The sequence below is a fragment of the Lycorma delicatula genome, chromosome 1 (genome assembly GCF_047948215.1).
Source record: "Lycorma delicatula isolate Av1 chromosome 1, ASM4794821v1, whole genome shotgun sequence".
Taxonomy (NCBI): domain Eukaryota; kingdom Metazoa; phylum Arthropoda; class Insecta; order Hemiptera; family Fulgoridae; genus Lycorma; species Lycorma delicatula.
Window position 1 is genome coordinate 352,432,344 of NC_134455.1, and position 20,607 is coordinate 352,452,950.

The 20,607-nt window shown below is 29.5% G+C and overlaps 1 protein-coding gene across 1 annotated transcript; it reads right to left on the reverse strand.

Moving 5' to 3' along the window:
* Window positions 1-1,142: 1,142 nt before the first annotated feature.
* LOC142334465 (uncharacterized) lies at window positions 1,143-20,055 on the reverse strand. The gene is made up of 3 exons (XM_075382521.1): window positions 19,757-20,055; window positions 7,826-7,967; window positions 1,143-3,672 (listed from the first exon to the last, which is right to left on the reverse strand). Exons 1-3 carry the CDS (start codon window positions 19,914-19,916, stop codon window positions 3,147-3,149), a joined length of 828 nt encoding a protein of 275 aa, XP_075238636.1. The 5' UTR covers window positions 19,917-20,055; the 3' UTR covers window positions 1,143-3,146.
* Window positions 20,056-20,607: the final 552 nt, after the last annotated feature.

Genomic DNA, 20,607 nt, shown 5'->3' on the forward strand with positions numbered 1-20,607 from the left:
TTTTCTTTTCATATGCTTGTGACACCCATTTAGTGTTATCATTCCTCTGTAGGGGGATGCGCCCCACAAGTTGAAAAACACTAATCTAGACAGTGGTAGTGAAAGTGACTATTCGGATGAATACAAAGAAGATGGTGAACTTGCACAGGAACTTTTGACATATAATGCAAATTTCAAGTAAGTATTTATTTTAATAATAATAGTACAATCAACAATGAAAAAATTGATCGAATTGTGGATTAAAAACCTTTTCAAATCCACTGATTTAGTATGTGATTAGCATGTGATACTAATGACTTATAGCTGTTTTTTGATATTACAGGATCGATGTTCAAATTAAATAACACGCAGAGATGAATTGATAACTGATGTTAGATATATTCTGATCATTGACTTTCAATTAAAATAATTGTTGCATGATAATTGACATGTAATAAGATAACCATCTTATTAATTTGCCTTAAATTCCCTTATTTACAACTAATTTAATTCAATGTTATTTAAAAATAGAAAATGAAATTAAACAACAAAACGTACATATAACAATATAACAATTTTAAAAATTTGTTTCAAAATGTTTTCAGTTGCTCTAGTGTTCTTTAACGAAGGATGGGAGGAATTAAATTTAGTTTAGTTAGTTATTTCAAAAGTTACAATTTTAAATCTTTTTCATAATTAATCATCATCATAGGCCAAAAAAAGGTATTGTTACAATTAATGCAGCTGAACATGAGAATATTGGCTGAATAAAACAAATATTCTACAATATTAGTAACATTTAATTAACTAAGTGTTATACACTATATTTACATTACTTTCTACAATAATGAACACAATAAATTCTAAAAAGACACAATAAATAATACAATTATGAAACAAAGGAATGCTTGGAACAAAAATCATTCCAGAAAGGTTTTTTAACATTTTTTCTGAATTTTCATACTAACATTGGTAAAAAACAATAAATGACTGAACATATTATCAAATTAACAAAAATAATGAAACTGAGTTCATATACAAGATTTCATATAAATTACAACTGAGTTCATATACAAGAAAATCCATTAAAAATAATAAATTATAACTGTAATTGAAATTAAATTTTATATATATAAAAAAATTTTTAAATTATAGGACTTAATTACAATGTTCATAGCAGTTAACAGAATAACTCCGACTAGCATAATTGTTACAATAATAATTATTATTATACTATTACTGTAACATAATATACAAATAATATATAAAATATAAGGAATAATGACTACTGGTGTAATTTTGATACGGCTGTAAATTTATTTTATTTGTATGTATTAAAAAAAAAATTAAAAATGACTCAGGGCTCGGTAATAAAGCAAAAGATTTCATCAGCTTGTTTTTATTTGTAATATTTTCTTTTGTTATGAGGTCTTATTTTGAGTAGAGATTTTTTTTTTCATTTTTGGATGTAATTTTAACACTATATAATTGTATTATATTATATTTCTTTAAGATATTTAACAAACCTTTCTGAAAGAAACATAGATGACTCACTCAAACACTGCTAATGAATTATCCTACACGTACTGACAAGATTAATTTGGTATCAGTGGTAAAATATATCATTAGTTACTAAATTTCAAAATTAGAAACCTGATCAACTTTTATTTAGTATGAGCATGAGCCCTTCAAAATTTGTTAAAATATACAGATTGTAATTGTGCTTACACACATGAAATATGAATAGCATAACAAAATGTGTTTACCATCTGTTCATCAAGTGCTATTAAAAAATATATGTAACCAAAATATAGTTATACAAATTTAATTTTTACATACAAACACGTATGCAAGCAAAACAGAAGTATGTGAACATGTGTCTGTAAGTGAACGTATTTAATATTTTAATTTTGTATGGAGTTTACTATTTATTATCACTTTTCTAACATACAACTAGTTAACAAATATCATAACTTATAATTATAATTAATTAATTATAATATTTCTTATAAATAATTATAATTAATTAGAAGAAATATTAAAAATACATTTAAATAACAACTAATTGCTAACTTATATTACTTCATACTTCTTAATAATATAATGAAACTAAACTGGAAAAATAATTAATTCTACAGCTAAACTTTTAAGAAATAAGTAATTAAACTTAATCACATCTTTTGCAATATATACTTGATGCAGTCAAAAATTGGTTATAAGATTAGCAACAACAAATTTTGTTGTAATTTGAAAACATCTCGATAAGTCTATTTTATTTTTATTAATCAGAATTCAAACCCAGAACCTAACGTATGAAAGCTCAAGTTGCTACCACTCCTCAATGGTGGTCAGAAAATCTTTTTTGTTACTTAGAATGAACTAGATAAAATATTTCTTTACAGAGTTAGTTTCTTAGTTTGCAATAATGTCCTGTATTTCATTAATTGTGTTTCAATTTAATTAAATGTATGTGATTTTTTTTTTTATTGAATTAATAAAGTAAATCTTACAATATTTTTAATGAATTATTTTTAATAAAATGTAATTTTACAGATTTTCAGTAAATACAGATATCATTACAAATAATAATGTCTTAGATAATTTGAGCAATAAACGAAAAAAAATAAAAGAAACTTTTGTAAACTGGTATTGAATTAACAAATATTATTGATGTAATTTTTTAACAAACTGGATACCTTTAGAAACTCCTGAGATTCCAAGATTGACCTCACAGGTAGAAGTGTAGGATTCCAGGATGGATCAATAAGCAGGATTTGATGATCCTATACATAATTTTTTTAAGAATATAGAGAATAACAAGTGTGATATTTTTTCTAACGTCTAGTTATATACAAAAATTAAATTTTTGTTTATCTTGTAACTTCACATTTCACAATCTATGTTTTTTTTTTGTGCCAAGTGTAAATATATATTTTTTTAATGATAAAACTCAAATTCTGAATTCTAGCATAGGTCTAAAACAGAGAATGCTATGTATTTTAATTCATTTCTAACAAGTGGGTGTTACAATGTATTAAACTTTGTATGGTGTCTTGAAATAAAATTTTTGTAATCGATTAAATCAATATTGCCAGTCAAGTAAATATTACCAAAAATAGGCTTTAATTTAAAATTAAATAAATATCAGATATGATTTGGTAATTCTACTAGTTGGTATTCATAGAATCGGATTCTTGTCCGTATAAAATATTATCTACACAACCTAAAACAGCTAATTTGAACTTAATTTTTTGTCGATGACTCATTCTTTCAATATCTGGAAGTAAACTTCTGAAGAAATCTAAGTCAGAGGAATCGTTATAGGAACTTGAAATTTTTTGTTTTTTATTCTCTTCCAAATATTCAACTTGAACCCTTTCAAGCGGTTCTATTCTTTGAATGCTTCTTTTCATTCTAAGAGGTGGCACTGAATCACGACTGGCAGTAACTATATTCACTTCTGATGAGCCATCTTCACTGGGTTCGTTACCTGAATTTGATTCACCGGTAACAATTGTTCCAAAATCAGCAACAGGCACTGGGAGTGAATTACTATCATCAGGATCTTCTACACTTTCTTCTTCTACTTCTTGTTTTATGTAAAATGTTTCAAGTTTTGATTCATCTACATCATCAGCTTCATTGTCTGATACACCTGTACCAGCATGATGTGGCGTATTTACACCATCAGGTCTACAAACAGGATAACATTTTTTAAAAATTAATTCTAGAACTTTTCTATAATATGTGTGAATATAATAAATAAGATTTGTATTCAGATACATAAAAACAGCAGTTCAAATAAGTTATATTAAATTAACTTTAAAAAAATACTAATAATAAATGTATTATATATTTCAAATACGTATAAAATATTTTCTCATATTAGAGTCAAAATTTTAAGAAAGCATTGTAATTGTAGGAAGGTTACAGTTCTTCTGGTATTTTTTAAACTGCAAGAAGGTTATTCAGTTAAACATATTGTAAAAATTAATCGTTATGGAAAAATCGTTAATAAAAATTGGTATATTTACACCAATTGCTTCTACACAGTCAATTATGAATATTAGAAATATGAAGTAGTTGTGTTGTATTTCTATGAAATCACGATAAAATAAGGAGATATTGATAGGAAAAGGGAAAGTTATAATTAAATTATTAGTCATTAAGTCTCAGTAAAGTACATAGTCTTAGAAACTGATGGTCTAACGCTCTTGGAATACTGAGAATTTCATTCAAAAGTTTGAAAATATGAGAAACAAGGATAAAATGCCAGTAACATAGCATAATTTTCTAATTCACATATTTAGAAATCACTATAAGAAAGGTAAAATTAATATTACCAGGAATAATATTGTTGAAAAGCAAGGATTTTCATGCCCTACGTTTATTGTTACATAAAGATTAATATAAAAAAAAATATTTTATAGTTTTTTTAAAAGTATTATGCTAGTCAGTACAATAAATAACATGCTCCTGAAAAAGTCATGGTCATTCTCAGGAGTGACAAGCATTCCATAACCAGAATTACAAAGAACATTCAGGAGTGATGTGATTGATTACCAGCAGATTTGTTCGTAGAGCTAAATGTAGTACGTATTAGATATCCAATACGTATTAGATATGGTGTGCCAAGCTCACCATAATACAGGCAATCATCACAAGAACTGTGCAATCATAATAGCAATGTCATTACTGAAAATGAAGAATCTTTTAACTCCTGTATATGTTTTTCAGATAATTTACAAGCAAACCACAGCTACAAAGACTGAGATACATAATTTAAGGCAACAAATTACTGTATCCTTTTTTTCTTGCTTTTAATTAATGTAACACATTAATAAAAAATATGTGTCATTAATTAAAGTGCTCTTTTAATAAAACTATCTGTGTTATTTTATGTAAATATACTAATTTTTAATTGTTTATTTATTTATTTTTCATAAACCTTTAATGTATTGATCAAATTTATAGATGGTATTATATAAAATTATTATTTTAAAAACAGAAATTTATTTCACTGGGAAATTAATGGAAAATTTTCATGAGTTCAAAACAATTCAAAGCAAATTTTTTAGCCAATAAAAAATAAATTAGGAATGTGATCGATTTCAAGTTAAAATTTGGATATATATTGGTTTCTAGAAGGAGTAAATTTTTTACTTAATGAAATGTGAAGTTTTAGCTTGATTTAAGATGTTTCATTTCTTGGAATTACATAAAATCAATGGATAAAGATTAATTTCATGAAATATAACTATAGTGCTACAATTCAATCATGCATTTGGTAGATGTTTTCAAAAAAAATCAAGGTCAAAGTAATTAGAAAAATTATTAATAATTATTTTAAACTAGTAATAAATTATTTTCCAAGAAACAATTTTTTTGTAATAGAGACAAAAAAAATGGTAGGAAAGACTTAGGTGATGTATTTGAGAGAATAAAATCATTTGCAATATTTTTTTATAAATATATTTATGTAATAAATTCATTAAGCCAATTCATTTAGTTATAGAAAAAAATTAAAAGTTCAAACATATTTAATGAAAAAATAAAAAAAACCAGTCTTGAATAATAACAAAATCATTAAAATGCAGTTCTACCATTAACTTTTCTCTTAATTCTATTGTGCACTGCACAATGTTAGAGCATATAAGATTAAAGCTGAAAAAAAATGTACTTGGCTTTCTAAAATTTGTCTTATCTATTGTTATATAATAAAAAACAAGTTTTTTAATTATTATCCAGATTTTTGTATCTCAAATTAGGAAATCTATAAAGAACAACACTAATTTATTCTTGCTTTACTACACACGGAAATGGGTTGTATAATAAAGTTTTTACTTAATATTCCTCCATAAATTTATACATAATTTTATTTTCTCCAAACAAACTCGTTTTATAATATACAAAATGAGTCATTGAAAATCATTGAAAAGTGAACCTAAGATAATTAATTATAAATCTGTTTACATAAAATTAAATCATATAGATAGTGCGGAAATTACATATGTGATGGTTGATTATTTACAAATTTTAATCTGTTTTACATTTTCTAAACACGAACCAAAACTAATTTTACATTAAAAATATATTAATAAATCAATCATATTATTAACTATTAAAATAATTCATTTTTTATGTTATATATTAAACAAATCTGAATATGTTACAAATAAATCAGTCAAATGAATAGTTCATAACTTTAATAGTTTAATACTTTGCTGTAATAAAACTGATAATGTGCTAGGTCAGGGTACTTGGTTATAAATGAATACTAGCTTATGGGTTAGGGGGCTGCTTGTTTTCTTCTCTATTCATTAACATAAATTACTGATTGAATAATGAATGTACATTAACTGGATAACTAATGTGAACAATTATACTAACAATGAGCAAGCATATAGTGAATTTTTAATCAAACAAAGTCAAGATGATATTGAGGAATTATATAACAACAAAAATTCATCTACTGATGAAAAACCAGAAGAAAAAGAAATTTAAAAGAAATAACTAGTCCAAAATTTTTACTAAGATTACTTTACAAAATAAAATAATAGAATAATTTATTTATTAGATTTAAAAAAAAATAATTTATATAATTAAACTTTGATGTATAGAGGTCCCAAAATGTATATCTACATCTATTTTTCTATAACTTTTGAATTAAAAAAATGAAAGCTTACTGTAAATTGATATCTATTTCAATATAATTATTTATTTACTCATTATTCCAATAAAATTATCCATTTACTCTATTGAAATTTATTTCAGTAAGTTTTTACAACCAACATGTAATAATAACATTTCTCTATTATAGTAGTGAGAGACTGGAGCTCTTTCAGAGGCATGTTGCATGAAGAGTTTCTTGTGATAGATTGTTAATTCACCGCAGATATTTTAATTAAGGTCATGCAGTATTGTTGGCTTATTGATATACTTTTATAATTTTAGATTACTCTAAAGAAAAAGGTTGTGCACGTCAATTCTAGTGAAAAATTTAAATCCATATTTTGAGATTATATATTTTGTTAAAACTTATTAATGAAGATGAAACAAACTAGCTAAAGCTCAAAAATTAACCTGGTACACTTATAATAAAAATGCCTATCAATAAACATAAAAATAAGACACTACAACACAGTTATAAAATCAGAAGCCATTTATGCAGCAGAGACATTCTTCCACCTGAACAAACAACCAAATAGTGACAGACTCTAGCTAGTTGAAAGAAGAATTGGAAGAACCTGCATAAAAAGTACAAGAAAGACAGTAGTAGTGGATTGTGGCCGACTAAAGTTGTGTACAAAGAGTTATAACCTATCACTGATACCATGCGTAAGAGGAGACTAAGATTCTTTGGACATATCATGAGGATGCAAGATTCAAGACTTCTGAAATAGCACAGTACAATCTCGACTCAAAAAATACCAAGACAGGATGCAGATGATCAGAGAAATGAGAGAGGAACAGAAGGAAATTGACCTTACACAAGTAGATACCACAGATAAGATAAAATTAAACAAGAAAATCAAGAACAAAAACACTTGCTTCACACTCACAAGAAAACACTCATAACACGGACATTTTCAACACTAGACAGGGCACAATAATTGGAATATATGAAAAAGTACTGGAAAGACTGTAAAGCCCAAACAGTCCCATCGAAGAAAGTTGGATAATGGACTGACTAAAATGATCCTACGTGCTCATAAAAGATAATAATAAATATCATTGAATGAAAAAAAAGTAATAATTTGTTACACTAATAAATTGTACTAATAACACTTATATTACACAAAGTTAACTGAAGATAAAAAAAAATAATATTTCATTTTAAGCTTACCTTCCATATTTAGTGAATGGTATTACAAATTTCATATGTTCAGCAAGGTAATACGGCCTTTTCCATGTAGAGTTCACCTGAGTTCTAAGATGTCGACATAGACAAGCACGTAAATTTTTCCATTTTTCTTTGCAAGTGGCAGCTGAAAGTAACAGTAATATTGTTTAATTTTGTAGATTAATCCATTGCACAAATATAACCTATTAAGTTACAATTTTTTTTATTAAAAAGGATAGTTTTGTATTTGAATTGTGTCAGTAATACATGAAACAAGTCGAGCTGGAGATTTTGTTAAGAGTAGATGTGGTCTATATTGCTCTGTGTTTATTTAGTTTTTGATCAGGTTTTGCAATTTTTCTTTATTGAACTGTACGTTGGTAACTGTGGTTGATTATTTGGACATGTTTTTTATATACTGTATATAAAGAGTTTGGATAACAAATGACTTTTTAAACTGTTTACAGTTTTTTTGTTTTTTATAACTTTATTGTCGGTTGGCAATAAGGTTCAAAATTTTTTTTTTGGTCTGTGTGTGTGTTTATAATGCTGTGGACTATAAGAATTTTATTTCTTATCATGTAGTTTAAATACGTTGATACATTTACCATTTTTAGAAGTACATTAATTCTAATTTTAGTGATAATGAGAAACAGTTGGTTATCTCCTTGATAACAGACTACTATTATAGAGACTATCAGTAGCTTATATATGTAGCTATTATATAGATGAGTGTAAGCTATTGTGTAAACAATTGCGTGTAAGCTCTGTTACAAGGAAAATGGTTAAAAGAAGTCGGATTATGCAACAACAGGTGCTTCGGAACACATGCAGGTCCAGGGGCTCGACGGCAAGTGAGTCAACTGAGGCTGCAGTGACAGAGGAGAAGAGGAAGGAGAGAAGAAAAAAAAGTATGAGTTGATGAGATGGAGAAGCAACTGGAGGGCACCCCACAGGGGGAGCTTTATACATATGTAAAAGAGCTCAGTGTCAGTGGAACCTTAACCAAGCATGCTGAGAAGAGCCATATGGCCAGGAAGCTAAAAGAGCTGACTGGAGATATGACAAGAGTGGTGAAGGCCTTGCGGGGGTTTCTAGAGTCCAACCAGTTCGAAAGCAGACTAAAGGGGAAAGAGGTGGCGTGCCTCATGAGGAGCAATGTTGGGGATAAGGAGCTACTACACCAGCTGGAGGAAGAAGTTAAAAATGAAAACTTTGGATCTACTGGTGGCATCCAAGTGGAGCAGAGAATGGTTTGAGAAGATCATGGAGCTCCAGGATTCAGTTTTCCTAGAAAGGGAGAAAGACTTATTGGTCATTTTTGACCTTGCTAAAATTAAAAGTAGATTCTCGAAGTCAATTTTTAAGGCGGCTACGAGAATTAAGGACCTGACAATGAAGGGTCAGTTGAAGGTGGGACAACTGTTTACATGTATTGAGAGGGCCACTATTTTCCAAGGGGAATACTTTGAGAGGAGGGTATTCAGCCTGGTGATTGATTCGTCGTTCAGAGAGGGGAACATCTTCCGTTTGAGGAAAGAAGTAGCAGAAATATTTCTGTGGGCGAGGTATGATGTGGTCTTCGGCGTAGAGGAGGGTGATGCATCCCACATTACTAGAAAACGTTTGGAGTTGGCGGGGTGGAGAACTAATAGAATGACCGGAATCTATGTTGATAGGGTGGAGAAGACCAAAGCTAAGAGAGAGACATCGGCCAGCACAGTACCTGCTGAGAAGGCCACAGGCCGTTATGGTGGCTGTTGAGCCAAATTGGGTTGTGATTCTGGAGGCTGGCTGGACCAGGGATAGTGGAGTTAGTGTGGCGATAATGGTGGTAAGGCCGCGACTGGCTATTACTGGACAGGGCCGCAGTGATGGCTTGTGTGGATTTGCGGTAGGGGGGTGGCGGATTTAGTTGCTATGTCTCCCCTAACAGCGGCATGAATCGCTACCGTAAGTGTTTAGATGACTTGGCGGCGACTGTGAGGGCACATACAGGTGCAGTAGTTGTGCTTGCGGACTTTAATGCTAAGAGTCCGGAGTTAAGGATGGGACCCTAAATGAGTGTGGGCGGCTCTGAGTTGATGACGTCGATGAGTATGGTGTGCTTCAACGAGTTGGAGGTACCTACCTTTTCAAGAGCTCACAGAATCCGTTCTCGACCTGGCGTTCGTTACGTACGTGATGGCGGGCGCTGGACGATGGCGGGTTCTAGAGCAGGAGACTCTCAGCGACCACCGATTGACATGCTATTATTGAGATGCTAGTTTGACATGGAGAGATACGTCAAGAAAGTCGAGCTGGGCCATGAATGTTTGGGTTCTCGGATTTTCAGCGGTTAGAAATGGCGTTTATAGAGTCATTGGCGCAGGCACGACAAGAGAACGGGGAGAAGGTTGATATCGATGACGTCATCCAGAATGCTTGCACTTCAGCCTTGAAGAGAAGAGAGGTACGGTCGAGTCTAATGCAGATATACTGGTGGTCGGACGAGGTTGACGATCTGCGGAGGATATGTCTTCGCAAAAGGCGCATCCTCACAAGATTAAGAAGATGAGAGGATCGATAGGAAACAGAGAGAGCAATGGCAGAATGGAAAGATTCTGCAAGGAGCTTCCGAAGAGCCATCAACAAAGCCAAGCGGAGTAGATGAAGGGAGATATGTACCCTGGTAAAGGAGAACCCCTGGGGCATAGCATATAAATTGGCAACAAAGAAGCTGGGAAGATCACTCCCCAGACTTCCTGAGGTGCAACTCCGGGAAAAAAAGGTCCAAATACGTGGGAGTGTGGCTCCATAGTTCAAGCTCACTTCACGTGCAGCAAGTGGCCATGAAAGCAAAAAGGATGTCCTCGGCATTGCTGAGGCATATAGCTAATGCCAGGGGTCCTAGGTTATTCAGCTGCAGAATGCTGGCGTCTACCGTGGTATCGATGATATTGTATGCGTGTATGGTGGGAAGTCTTTGGAGTTGTGAGAAATGCCCAGAGATTGAATGGCATAAATAGGAGGCTGGCGATAAGGGTGGCGTAGCTCCACTGGACGGCATCATTGCATGCCTCACTGTTGGTGGCTGGTATATCACCGTTGGACCTGGTAGAGAGGCGGTGAGGAGCCGCATGCTGGCTGACTGGCAGGAGAGGTGGCAGAATGCGTAGGAGGCAGTGAACTTACACCTTGATCCCGAAGGTGTCTGCCTGGGTCAATAGACTGCATGGAGACATGTACTTCTGGATGGCTCAGTGGTTGTTGGATCATGGGTTGTTCGGGTCTACCTCTGTAGGATCAGAAAGAGGCATACAGAACTGTAACAGTATTGTGGTGATGTAGATACAGTGGAGCACATCTTCTTTGTGTGCCCCAGATAGAGGTAGAAGGTACCACATGGCGATTTGAACTCGCTGGGGAGAGTCATGTGGTTGATGTTCACCGGTGAGGAATGGACTGCATGTGGCTGGTATTTTAAAAAGGTGCTACAGCAGAAACTAATGAAGGAGGACTCTGAGGAAGACAAGGAGAGGTTGTTTGAGAACGGCGATGGGTACCAGCATACAGGGGCAGGTGGCTAGGGTGCCTTGGTATTGTCATCACCAATGGCTCCCATGAGATTTGTTTATGTTGTCTGGCCAGCATAGCTACAGTGTAAATTCTGAGCTGTATATATTATTAATTGTAAATACTGAGTGTAAATAGTGTCTGAATAATGTTATATGTAAATATTAGTGTGAATGAGAAGTATGCCTGTGACACGGGTGGTGCTAATGTTTCAATTCCAGCACCACCCTGCGTGAGGAGTGGGTTTTTAGTGGGTCCCACCACATAGGTGGTGAACCCCACACACCCAGTATGTGCAGGCTGTTGGGCATTTGGTTCAGCAAATTTTTCCACTTCCTACAGAAAATAAAAAAAAAATACATGAAACAAATCTTTCTCAATTATACTGTAAGATGAATGAGAATGATTCACAAAATGTAAATAATCTCAACTCAAACTTATTATAAAATAAATTGTATTAAATGAATAATAAGTTCATGTTATTTTTATCTAATTAAAGAGAAAAAATTACAAAAAATTACTTATTAGTTTTACACATTAGTTGGTGATAGAAAACATAAAAATAATAATTGTAATTAATCAGTTGGTGAGGCTTATCTCCGGTTGTTGATAATTTGCTTTTATTAATAAAATATATGTATTAGAATATAAAACAATGAGTAACATTTTGTTATAAATGAACATATTTATTTTAAGATGAATGATTTTTGCCTTAATATTTTAATTGTCTAATGACAGTTTTCACCATGGTTCAACCCCTAAAATAATATTTTGTAAAACATCTCAGGAATAATTCAAGTTTGTTGAACTTTTGTGACAAATATTCTTTTTTAGATTAATAAAGAATAGTTTGCGGATGGCTAATTTTGTAGCAGTTTTCAAAAGGGCTGTTTTTAAGGAGAAATGCTAATAAACCTCAAAAAAATTTATACAATGTGTAAAATATAGCTTTGCAAAACAAAGAAGAATATGACAGCATTGGATATTACATTTTTAAACCAATAATCATAGTTTTCCAGTTATATGTTTTATGTTAAATGATGATGACCTTATAAAAGCATTCAGTATCAATAGAATTGGCAATTGTTAATTTCTTAATAGAAAAAGTGTTATTAACAAGGACAGAGATTCTAACAGCAATGTAAATAATCTACATAAAATGATTAAAATAAACCCTGCATTTGCTTATCAATTTAATTTTGTTTATTATGTGTAAATAATATGTGATCAAATTACTTTCATTAATGATTTCTGAATTGTTATTAATTTTGAACTAACACATAATTAACTATTATTTTCTATATTTATTATTTGTAGGCATTAATATTTAATTTAATCTGCTCTTTTTTTATTTCATAAATAAGCACTGGTCAATACTGATTCTTGATTTATGATGCTGCTATGATGAAGTTTTTACAATGTTCCTTTGATACATTCAGATAAATTCTAAGTACCTTATTTTATCAAGTGAGTAGCACGCCTACATATTCTTGATGTGATCTATGTAATATATTATTAAACATAGATTAGAATAAAGAATTTATTTATACAAAACTGGACTTTTTTTTAAACAAATGCTTCATATTGCAGCTTTAGTAATGAAAAAACACATGAAGGAAATGTAACACATAAAAATTATACTAGAATAATAATAAATAGCATAAAATGTATTAATTCAATAATGTATAGTTAAAAAAAAATATTTTTTTTTTCTTAACCCATGGGGTTGGTCTAGTGGTTAAAATCGTCATCGTAAATCAGCTGATTTCAAAGTAAAGAGTTGTAAGGTTCAAATGCTAGTAAAGGTAATTGATTTTATACGGATTTGAATACTAGATTGTGGATACTGGTGTTCTTTGGAGGTAAGGTTTCAATTAACCACAGATCTCAGGAATGGTCGACTTGAGACTGTACAAGACTAAACTTTATTTACATTCATACATATCACCCTTATCATCCTTACTCATCCTCTGATGTAATACCTTACAGTGGTACCAGAGGCTAGCAAAAAGTCACAGAAATATTTTTCTTATGACTCAAAAATCCATCTGTAATAACTTTAGCTGGAAACACAAACTACCATGAGTAATTAAAAACATTTTTGTCATCCTTAAAACTGATGTAAAATTTAACTGTTGTTTTGTTTAATTTTCATTTTAAAATAATCACTCGTAGATAACAAATTTAAAAGTAATCAAACAAAAATAGAAGTGAAAATGATAAGTAAGGAGGTTGCTCTACAAGTTACTGTAACTACAAAATTTTTATAAAGTGAAGTTTCCACATAAATTTCAATTTTTTCTTCCATTTTTGTGATGTTGGATCTATGTATATAATTTATTAAATGTAATCAAAGATAATATGTATGAAATTTATGAGGTAGTGACCTCATTTAAATGAAACATTGTCATTAACTCTAAATAACATTACTGAAACATTGTCATTAACTCTACATAACATTACTTGTAAAACTGGAATTTAATTTCAAGATTGTACCTTTTTTAAAATCAAAAATTGTATTTACAATATTATTTGAATATTTGTATTCACTGATAACTATGTTAATAATATATAAAAGCATAACTGTCATTATAAAGGTTGATCTGAAATATGGTACTAACAATTACCCAACTTTAGGTAATATATATATATATATACTTTAGGGCATATTTACACTAGAAAGGTCAATCAACCAGCCTGATTGGCATATATATATATATATATATATATATATATATATATAAATATTTACTACATAAGAATTTATATTGAAAGTGACATTGAGAGGGAAAAGAGTCTCTCTCTCTCTTTTTCTCTCTATTAATCTGTTCATAAATAAATAAATTATCAATTTGAATCGTAACAGCAGAAAATAGATTAAAATAATTTGTTTAAATTATAAGAGAGATATGTTTTTTTCATCTCAGTCACAGATATAAAGTAAAATATCTGTTTTATACCAGTGACTGAGATGGCAAACATAACGTATCTTCTCTTAATACATTTAAAATGTAACACTATGTTTTTATTTAATTCTACAACAAAACATTCCGATGAAACATATATATATATATATGCCAATCAGGCTGATTGATTGACCTTTGTAGTATTATGACCAGATGTTACACACAGCCTAGTCAGCACTATATAGGTATATTAGGTCAAAAGTTAAAAGCTAGGTAATCAGATCCTTTGACTTCAGAAGCGCATATTAGAATTTAACAATTTATATATTATCTTGAAAAAAAGTGCAACATAAAATTAGAGGACGAATATACTCTCCAATTTGATTGGTAATCAACATAACCAGATAAACAATCACAAGTAGTTTTAATTATAGAATATTAATATGAAGGCATACGCTCAAAGTTTTAATGTTTGATAAAAAAAAAATTATTTCGGTTTCTTAAAAGTGATTTCAATTGAATGTAATGCAGTAATTGTACACTGGTAATGGATACAGTTTTATGAATTTACGACTTGCTTTCAGCAAGACTAACTGCATCAGTTAATATGGCTATAGTGTCTAGAAATTGGATTAAAGATGTATTTTCTTTCCAACAGGAAAATAGATTTCTTCTCAAACAAAAAACAAAAAACCTTAAAGATCAATTAATAACAGTTGAGCGATCAAGGTTAAGTTACTGGCATTAACAGGTTATATAGAAAATAAAAACTGAAGCAATAAAGCACTCTATCATTGCTAAATAATTGCCACTGTTTAATTATTCACTGTTTTAATATTTTTTATTAATTTTCTGATTTTGTCCTCAACTTAAATTGTCCTCAAATTAAAATCTCAATAAATGTAGATGCATTATTAATTGATTTATTTAATTTTTTAATTTTTTATTGTCTTTATTAAAACATAAGAGTATTATACTATTTAAACATTAGGAGGACTTAGTAATTTTACACTTGTTATTGACATTCAAAATATTAATTCAATTTTATTATTAATTCAAACATTAAATTAGCAGTTTACGTAATACATTTTATATTTTTTTCTTCCAAATCATATTTGGAAGAAATATAATATTTCTTCCAAAGAAATATTTGCAGAGAAATCATAAATTAATTTTTTTTCCTGTTTAGTCTAAGGGAATCACAGTGAGGTATTACTTCAAAGGATGAATGAGGATTATATGTATGAGTGTAACTGAAGTGTAGTCTTGTACATTATCAGGTCGACCATTTCTGAGATGAGATGTGTGGTTAATTGAAACCCAACCACCTAAGAACACCAGTATCCACGATCTAGTATTCAAATCCATATAAAAGTATAACTGCTTTTACTAGGATTTGAACCTTAGAACTCTGGACTTCGAAATCGGCTGATTTACGAAGACGCATTCACCACTAGAACAACGCGGTGGATTTATAATATAGTCTAACCGAATATAACTTACGCTCGCTAACCAATCTTTTAAGTCGATTTTATTCAAAGATGGGTCTTCCAAATGTACCTGAAAGAGGTCCAATGTAAGCATTATCCTTATAATTATAATCTAACCAAACTTAATCTACGATCGCTAGTCAAGGTTAGCGAACGAAGCGAGCGCAGGTTAAGTTTGGTTACATTATATATATAATTATAAGCATAATGCTTATATTAGACCTCTCTCAAGTATAATTGGAAAACCCACCTTTGAAAAAAAATCAAGGAGTAGAAATAATAAAATAGGTTAGCGAGCGTAAGTTAAGTTCGGTTAGATTTTATTTTTAATTTATCTGCAAATGTTTAAAAAGTGACTGTCGGATTTCGAAAAATTACCACAGATACTGCATAAACTACAAACATACATTTTTTTTTTTAAAAACTTATAACATCTTTTTTTAATGTCAATATATAGGTGCGATACTGAAAAATAACAATTATTATTTTCCAAAAGAGCTTAAATAGTTATTAATAAAAATCATTGTAGGGAAGAAGCAGAAAAGACCCAATTTTAGCACTACTGAAATAAATAAATTCATAGCTAATTAAATTTCTCATTTTAATTATCATTATGATTTAATTGTAATTATATTTTTAAGTATTTCTCATTTCGTTTCTCATTATTTTTCTCAAAACTTAACTCTTAATTTATTTATTACTTAAAAGCATACATATGTATCTTTTTAGAAAAACCAGATTGTTTTTATTTCCTTCATAACTGATTATTTCAAAAACAGAGCTAATTAGTTTTGTTAGAGGATACATTTAGTAACAAAATGCTAAGGATAGATTGCTTTATTGCTTCAGTTTTTATTTTCTATACATCCTGTTTGATGCCAGTACCTTGATCGCTCAGCTGTTGCAGGTGATATATACATATATTTTTTTCTGAGAAGAAATTTATTTTCCTGTTGACAAGAGAATACATCTTAAATGCCCCACACATTATAACCATATAACTGATGTAATTAGTCTTGTTGTAAGCTATAGATAATACATTGTAATCATTTATATCAACTATAATTAAAATTATATTAATTTGTTGGTGCGTAACGTTAAAGATAATAATTTATTAACACAGATATTACAGTAACTTAAGTATTTTATAAAGTATTTCCTAAGGATAAGGCAATCAGCAAAAATTAGGAGATTAACAAAAAGTTATTAATAAAACTCGGTTTTCATAAAGCACGTAATAATTTAATTTAGATACCTTGTAGTTTACAGTCCATTTAGTTTTTTTGTTTTTATAATCATTATAACCGAAACTAAAATTCTGTAGAAATAGTTTTTTTTTTTTTTCATGAAAGTAGCAGCGGTAATAAGTCAGAAGACAGATTATCCTGTCCTGTAAATTTGTTAATACTTAATAAATAAACCTGAAGTAGAGCAGTTAGAAACATGAAAGAAAGTGTAGCTATATAAAATATGTATTATACATAAAATATAGTATTATATTTGTACCTGTTGAGTTTTATATAATTAAGTTTTTTTTTGTCAAAATGGCCAGGAATGATTGAGAAAAGAATGTTAGAAATAAATAATTCAATCACACAGGTTTATGAAAATAATAAATATACTTTATCTGGAATTTATAGATAAATCAAAGAAATTTTAATGGGAGTATAAAATAATAAAATTTTAAAGAAATTCAGGCTGTAAATGCTTTAGTAGAAGGCTAACAAAGGCAAGCCTTAATAAAAAAAAATTACGGTTTAAGAACTTAGTCCGTTACCATTGTTTTATTATTTGTGTACAAAAGTAAGATAGAAATTATATAATAAATTTGATAGAGTAAAGAGAAGAATTTCTTAATGAAATAGATTTATTTTAGAAGAGAAACTCAATTTAAAAAAAAAAAACTAACACAAGAAACTAAAGTAACGAAATGTGATTAAAGAGTAAAATACATACAAAGTATTTTCAAAGTAAGTTATAAACTATTTTCTAATAATAAGGTAATTAGAAGAATTAGGAGATTAACAATAAGTTATTAATAAAACTAAGTTTTCACAAAGCACGTAATAATTTAATCTAGATACCTTGTAGCTTACAATACATTTAGTTTTATTATTATTATTTTTTTAAGGTAGTTGAATATAATATTCTACAATTTTATAGAATTTCATTTCTTGCGCAACATAAATTACGTTGCAAAACTAAACAAAATATAGAAAATATCAGACCGACTGGCAAAAGCATGAAGAGTTTTTACGTAGAAATGCATGTAGCTAGAAACAATTATAGTTCCAGAAATGTATAAAAATATCTACAATGTATGATAACGAAACGTAGACAACAGGTAGAATAAAAAGGAAATAAATAAAAGTTTTTTATACAGGTAAAGTTGAAAATTAGATAGGCTTATAAAGCATGAAATGATAACGTCAAACACAAATAGAAGAGGAAAAGATTTGCGGCCTTTTGATGATAAAAGAAGTGTAGGGTTGTAGAGAAGTACATAGTTTTTGTTTTAGAAAAAAAAATTATTATTAAGAAAGGGAAAGATTAAAATTTATAAAATAGTCAACTGAAACGGTTAAATATTTTGAGGTTATAAGAAAAATAAGAACGGAAAGTAATGGAAAAAAAATAATAAAACCAGTTAAATAAGTGATGACAAAAACAATTTATTTTTGGCAAGAGTTTACCTTCACAAAGTATAAAACGATATTAATATTATTTCAAAATGTAGTAATGGAAGATTTCTAAGTCACAAAACAACATTATAAAACAAATATAGTAACTCACGTAAATTGCTTAAATGTTAATGTTGTCCATCGTAATGATTGGTTGCAACCGGTTGTTTCAGATAAATTTGTACGGTCATTTAGCCCAAGGTAAATTAAACAAGCCACTTTAAATGATTCGTTGTAATTTGTTAGAATAAAAAAATGTTCAAAATTCATCTCCAAAAAAAAAATCAACAACAAAAATAACGATTATTATTATTGATCTGTGGATAAATAAAAAATCAATTAATTTATAAATAAATACAATTGGTATATTAGGCTGCCACGTATCGTTTAAAAAAAAAAAACATAATGAAATAGTTATAAGTATTTGTAAGTGTTAAAAATATATTACTCTAAAAGGAAAGAAAAATTTTACAGTTGGAAATTATTAAAAATTATTATCTAATAATACCAAATAATACTCTTTATCCCAAAAATTATTTATATCTTGTATCGATATACAAAGTAATTAAATAAAATAACCAAACTGATCCATTTAATTCAATAGTTTATTTTTTGTGACAACAATTTAATAAACGGTACTATCTTAGGACTGGTCGGCCTAAGGGTGAAAAAATAAATAAATATAGACGGAATCAGAAAATAGAAAAAGTTAATAATTATTAGATGGAAATTTTAAGAATGTATTACATTTATCTTCAAACGGTTTGGTCAGAATCAACCTTAGTTTAATCCTGCACGCAGAAAATTTTTATAAAATAAAAAATTCTTTTATATTTTTAAAGTATTCACATTGACATTTTCGTCGATATTAATATTCAAACAAGCTAATATGCTGACAAGGACAAGAAGAATATATAAATAAAATAAAAGAACAAAAGTTTTTAAAAAAATATTCAATCAATGATAAAGCAGTTTAGAATATACAATTCGAGAGAGTAGAAAGGTAAGTACTCTGAAATGTAGGGCAGATAACGCTCATAATATAACGGCTACTTGTAGTAGAGAAAATACGGGATCGATATGAAAAAGCAGACAAAACAAAAAAGTGATCCGTTAAAGAGAGCGATTAAAAACATCTCGTATTTTTGCATTAAAACGACGAAAAAAGTTTTTAACGTCGAACCGAGAAGTATATAATGTACATAAAAGATTAATATTTCAGTCTGACGCTGCATTACTCTGCCTGTAAAACGGTTAGAACCGGAGTAGATAAAAAGGAGGGAAGTATCGCAAACAACTTACGATTTTCGCCCATCTGGTTAGCGACTTCGAGCCATGCCTTCTCCTGTTCATCGCTTCTGTAGCTAGAGAGAGTATAATCGTACAACGCAGGATACTTCTGAACGCACTGAATAAAAGAAACAATATTCTGCTTTGTATCCCGCTTGTGGGAAATAAACATGATGAAAACCAACACGGTCCCCCCAGCAACGTGACTGTCACTCGACTGACTACGCAACGAACAGTCTGCTCTCTACAAAGACACGTTACGTCATTGTGCGCCATCTGGCACGTCCCGCGACCAATCGATGAATCTACCGCTCGCCCAGTGCACGTTCAACAACAAACAGCGTTTTCAACCGAATATCTCTTTTAAAACACGAAATACAGTTTATTATATTTCTTGCACGCTCTCATAAAACTGGAATGATGTCAGTCGTTATTTAAGCGTTGTATAGTTACAACCTATGAAATGTAAATGTTTCTGGGACTATAAATTGTCTTTTTGACACTTACTGCAATTTGAAAATGGTTAATTTTCATTGTTTGGTTTACTATAATAAAGAAAATTACCTTTCAAAACAGTTTTATGTTTTTATAATTTAATAATTAAAAGATTCTTGTTAAAAGTAAATCTACATTGCTTTCAGTTCTTTGTAATGTCAAAAAATGTAATTATTTTTATTTATTTGTTTTTTTTTTATGACTAATAAGGTTTATCGAATTAATTTACGAAAAATATACATTGATTATTGAGTGCATTTTAAAGAATTTATTGTAAAATAAGTTTTAGAAAATCTATAGCCATATGAATTAAAAAAAGAAGAAATATACAAGTCGAAAGTAATTTGCAAATAGTAAAAGATTGTTGT

Coding starts and splice junctions, on each gene's coding strand:
- LOC142334465 (XM_075382521.1), bottom strand. CDS start 19,916: ATGTTTATTTCCCACAAGCGGGATACAAAGCAGAATATTGTTTCTTTT. Junction 7,968..19,756: donor TAACCAGATGGGCGAAAATC/GTAAGTTGTTTG, acceptor TGTTACTTTCAG/CTGCCACTTGCAAAGAAAAA. Junction 3,673..7,825: donor CCATTCACTAAATATGGAAG/GTAAGCTTAAAA, acceptor TCCTGTTTGTAG/ACCTGATGGTGTAAATACGC.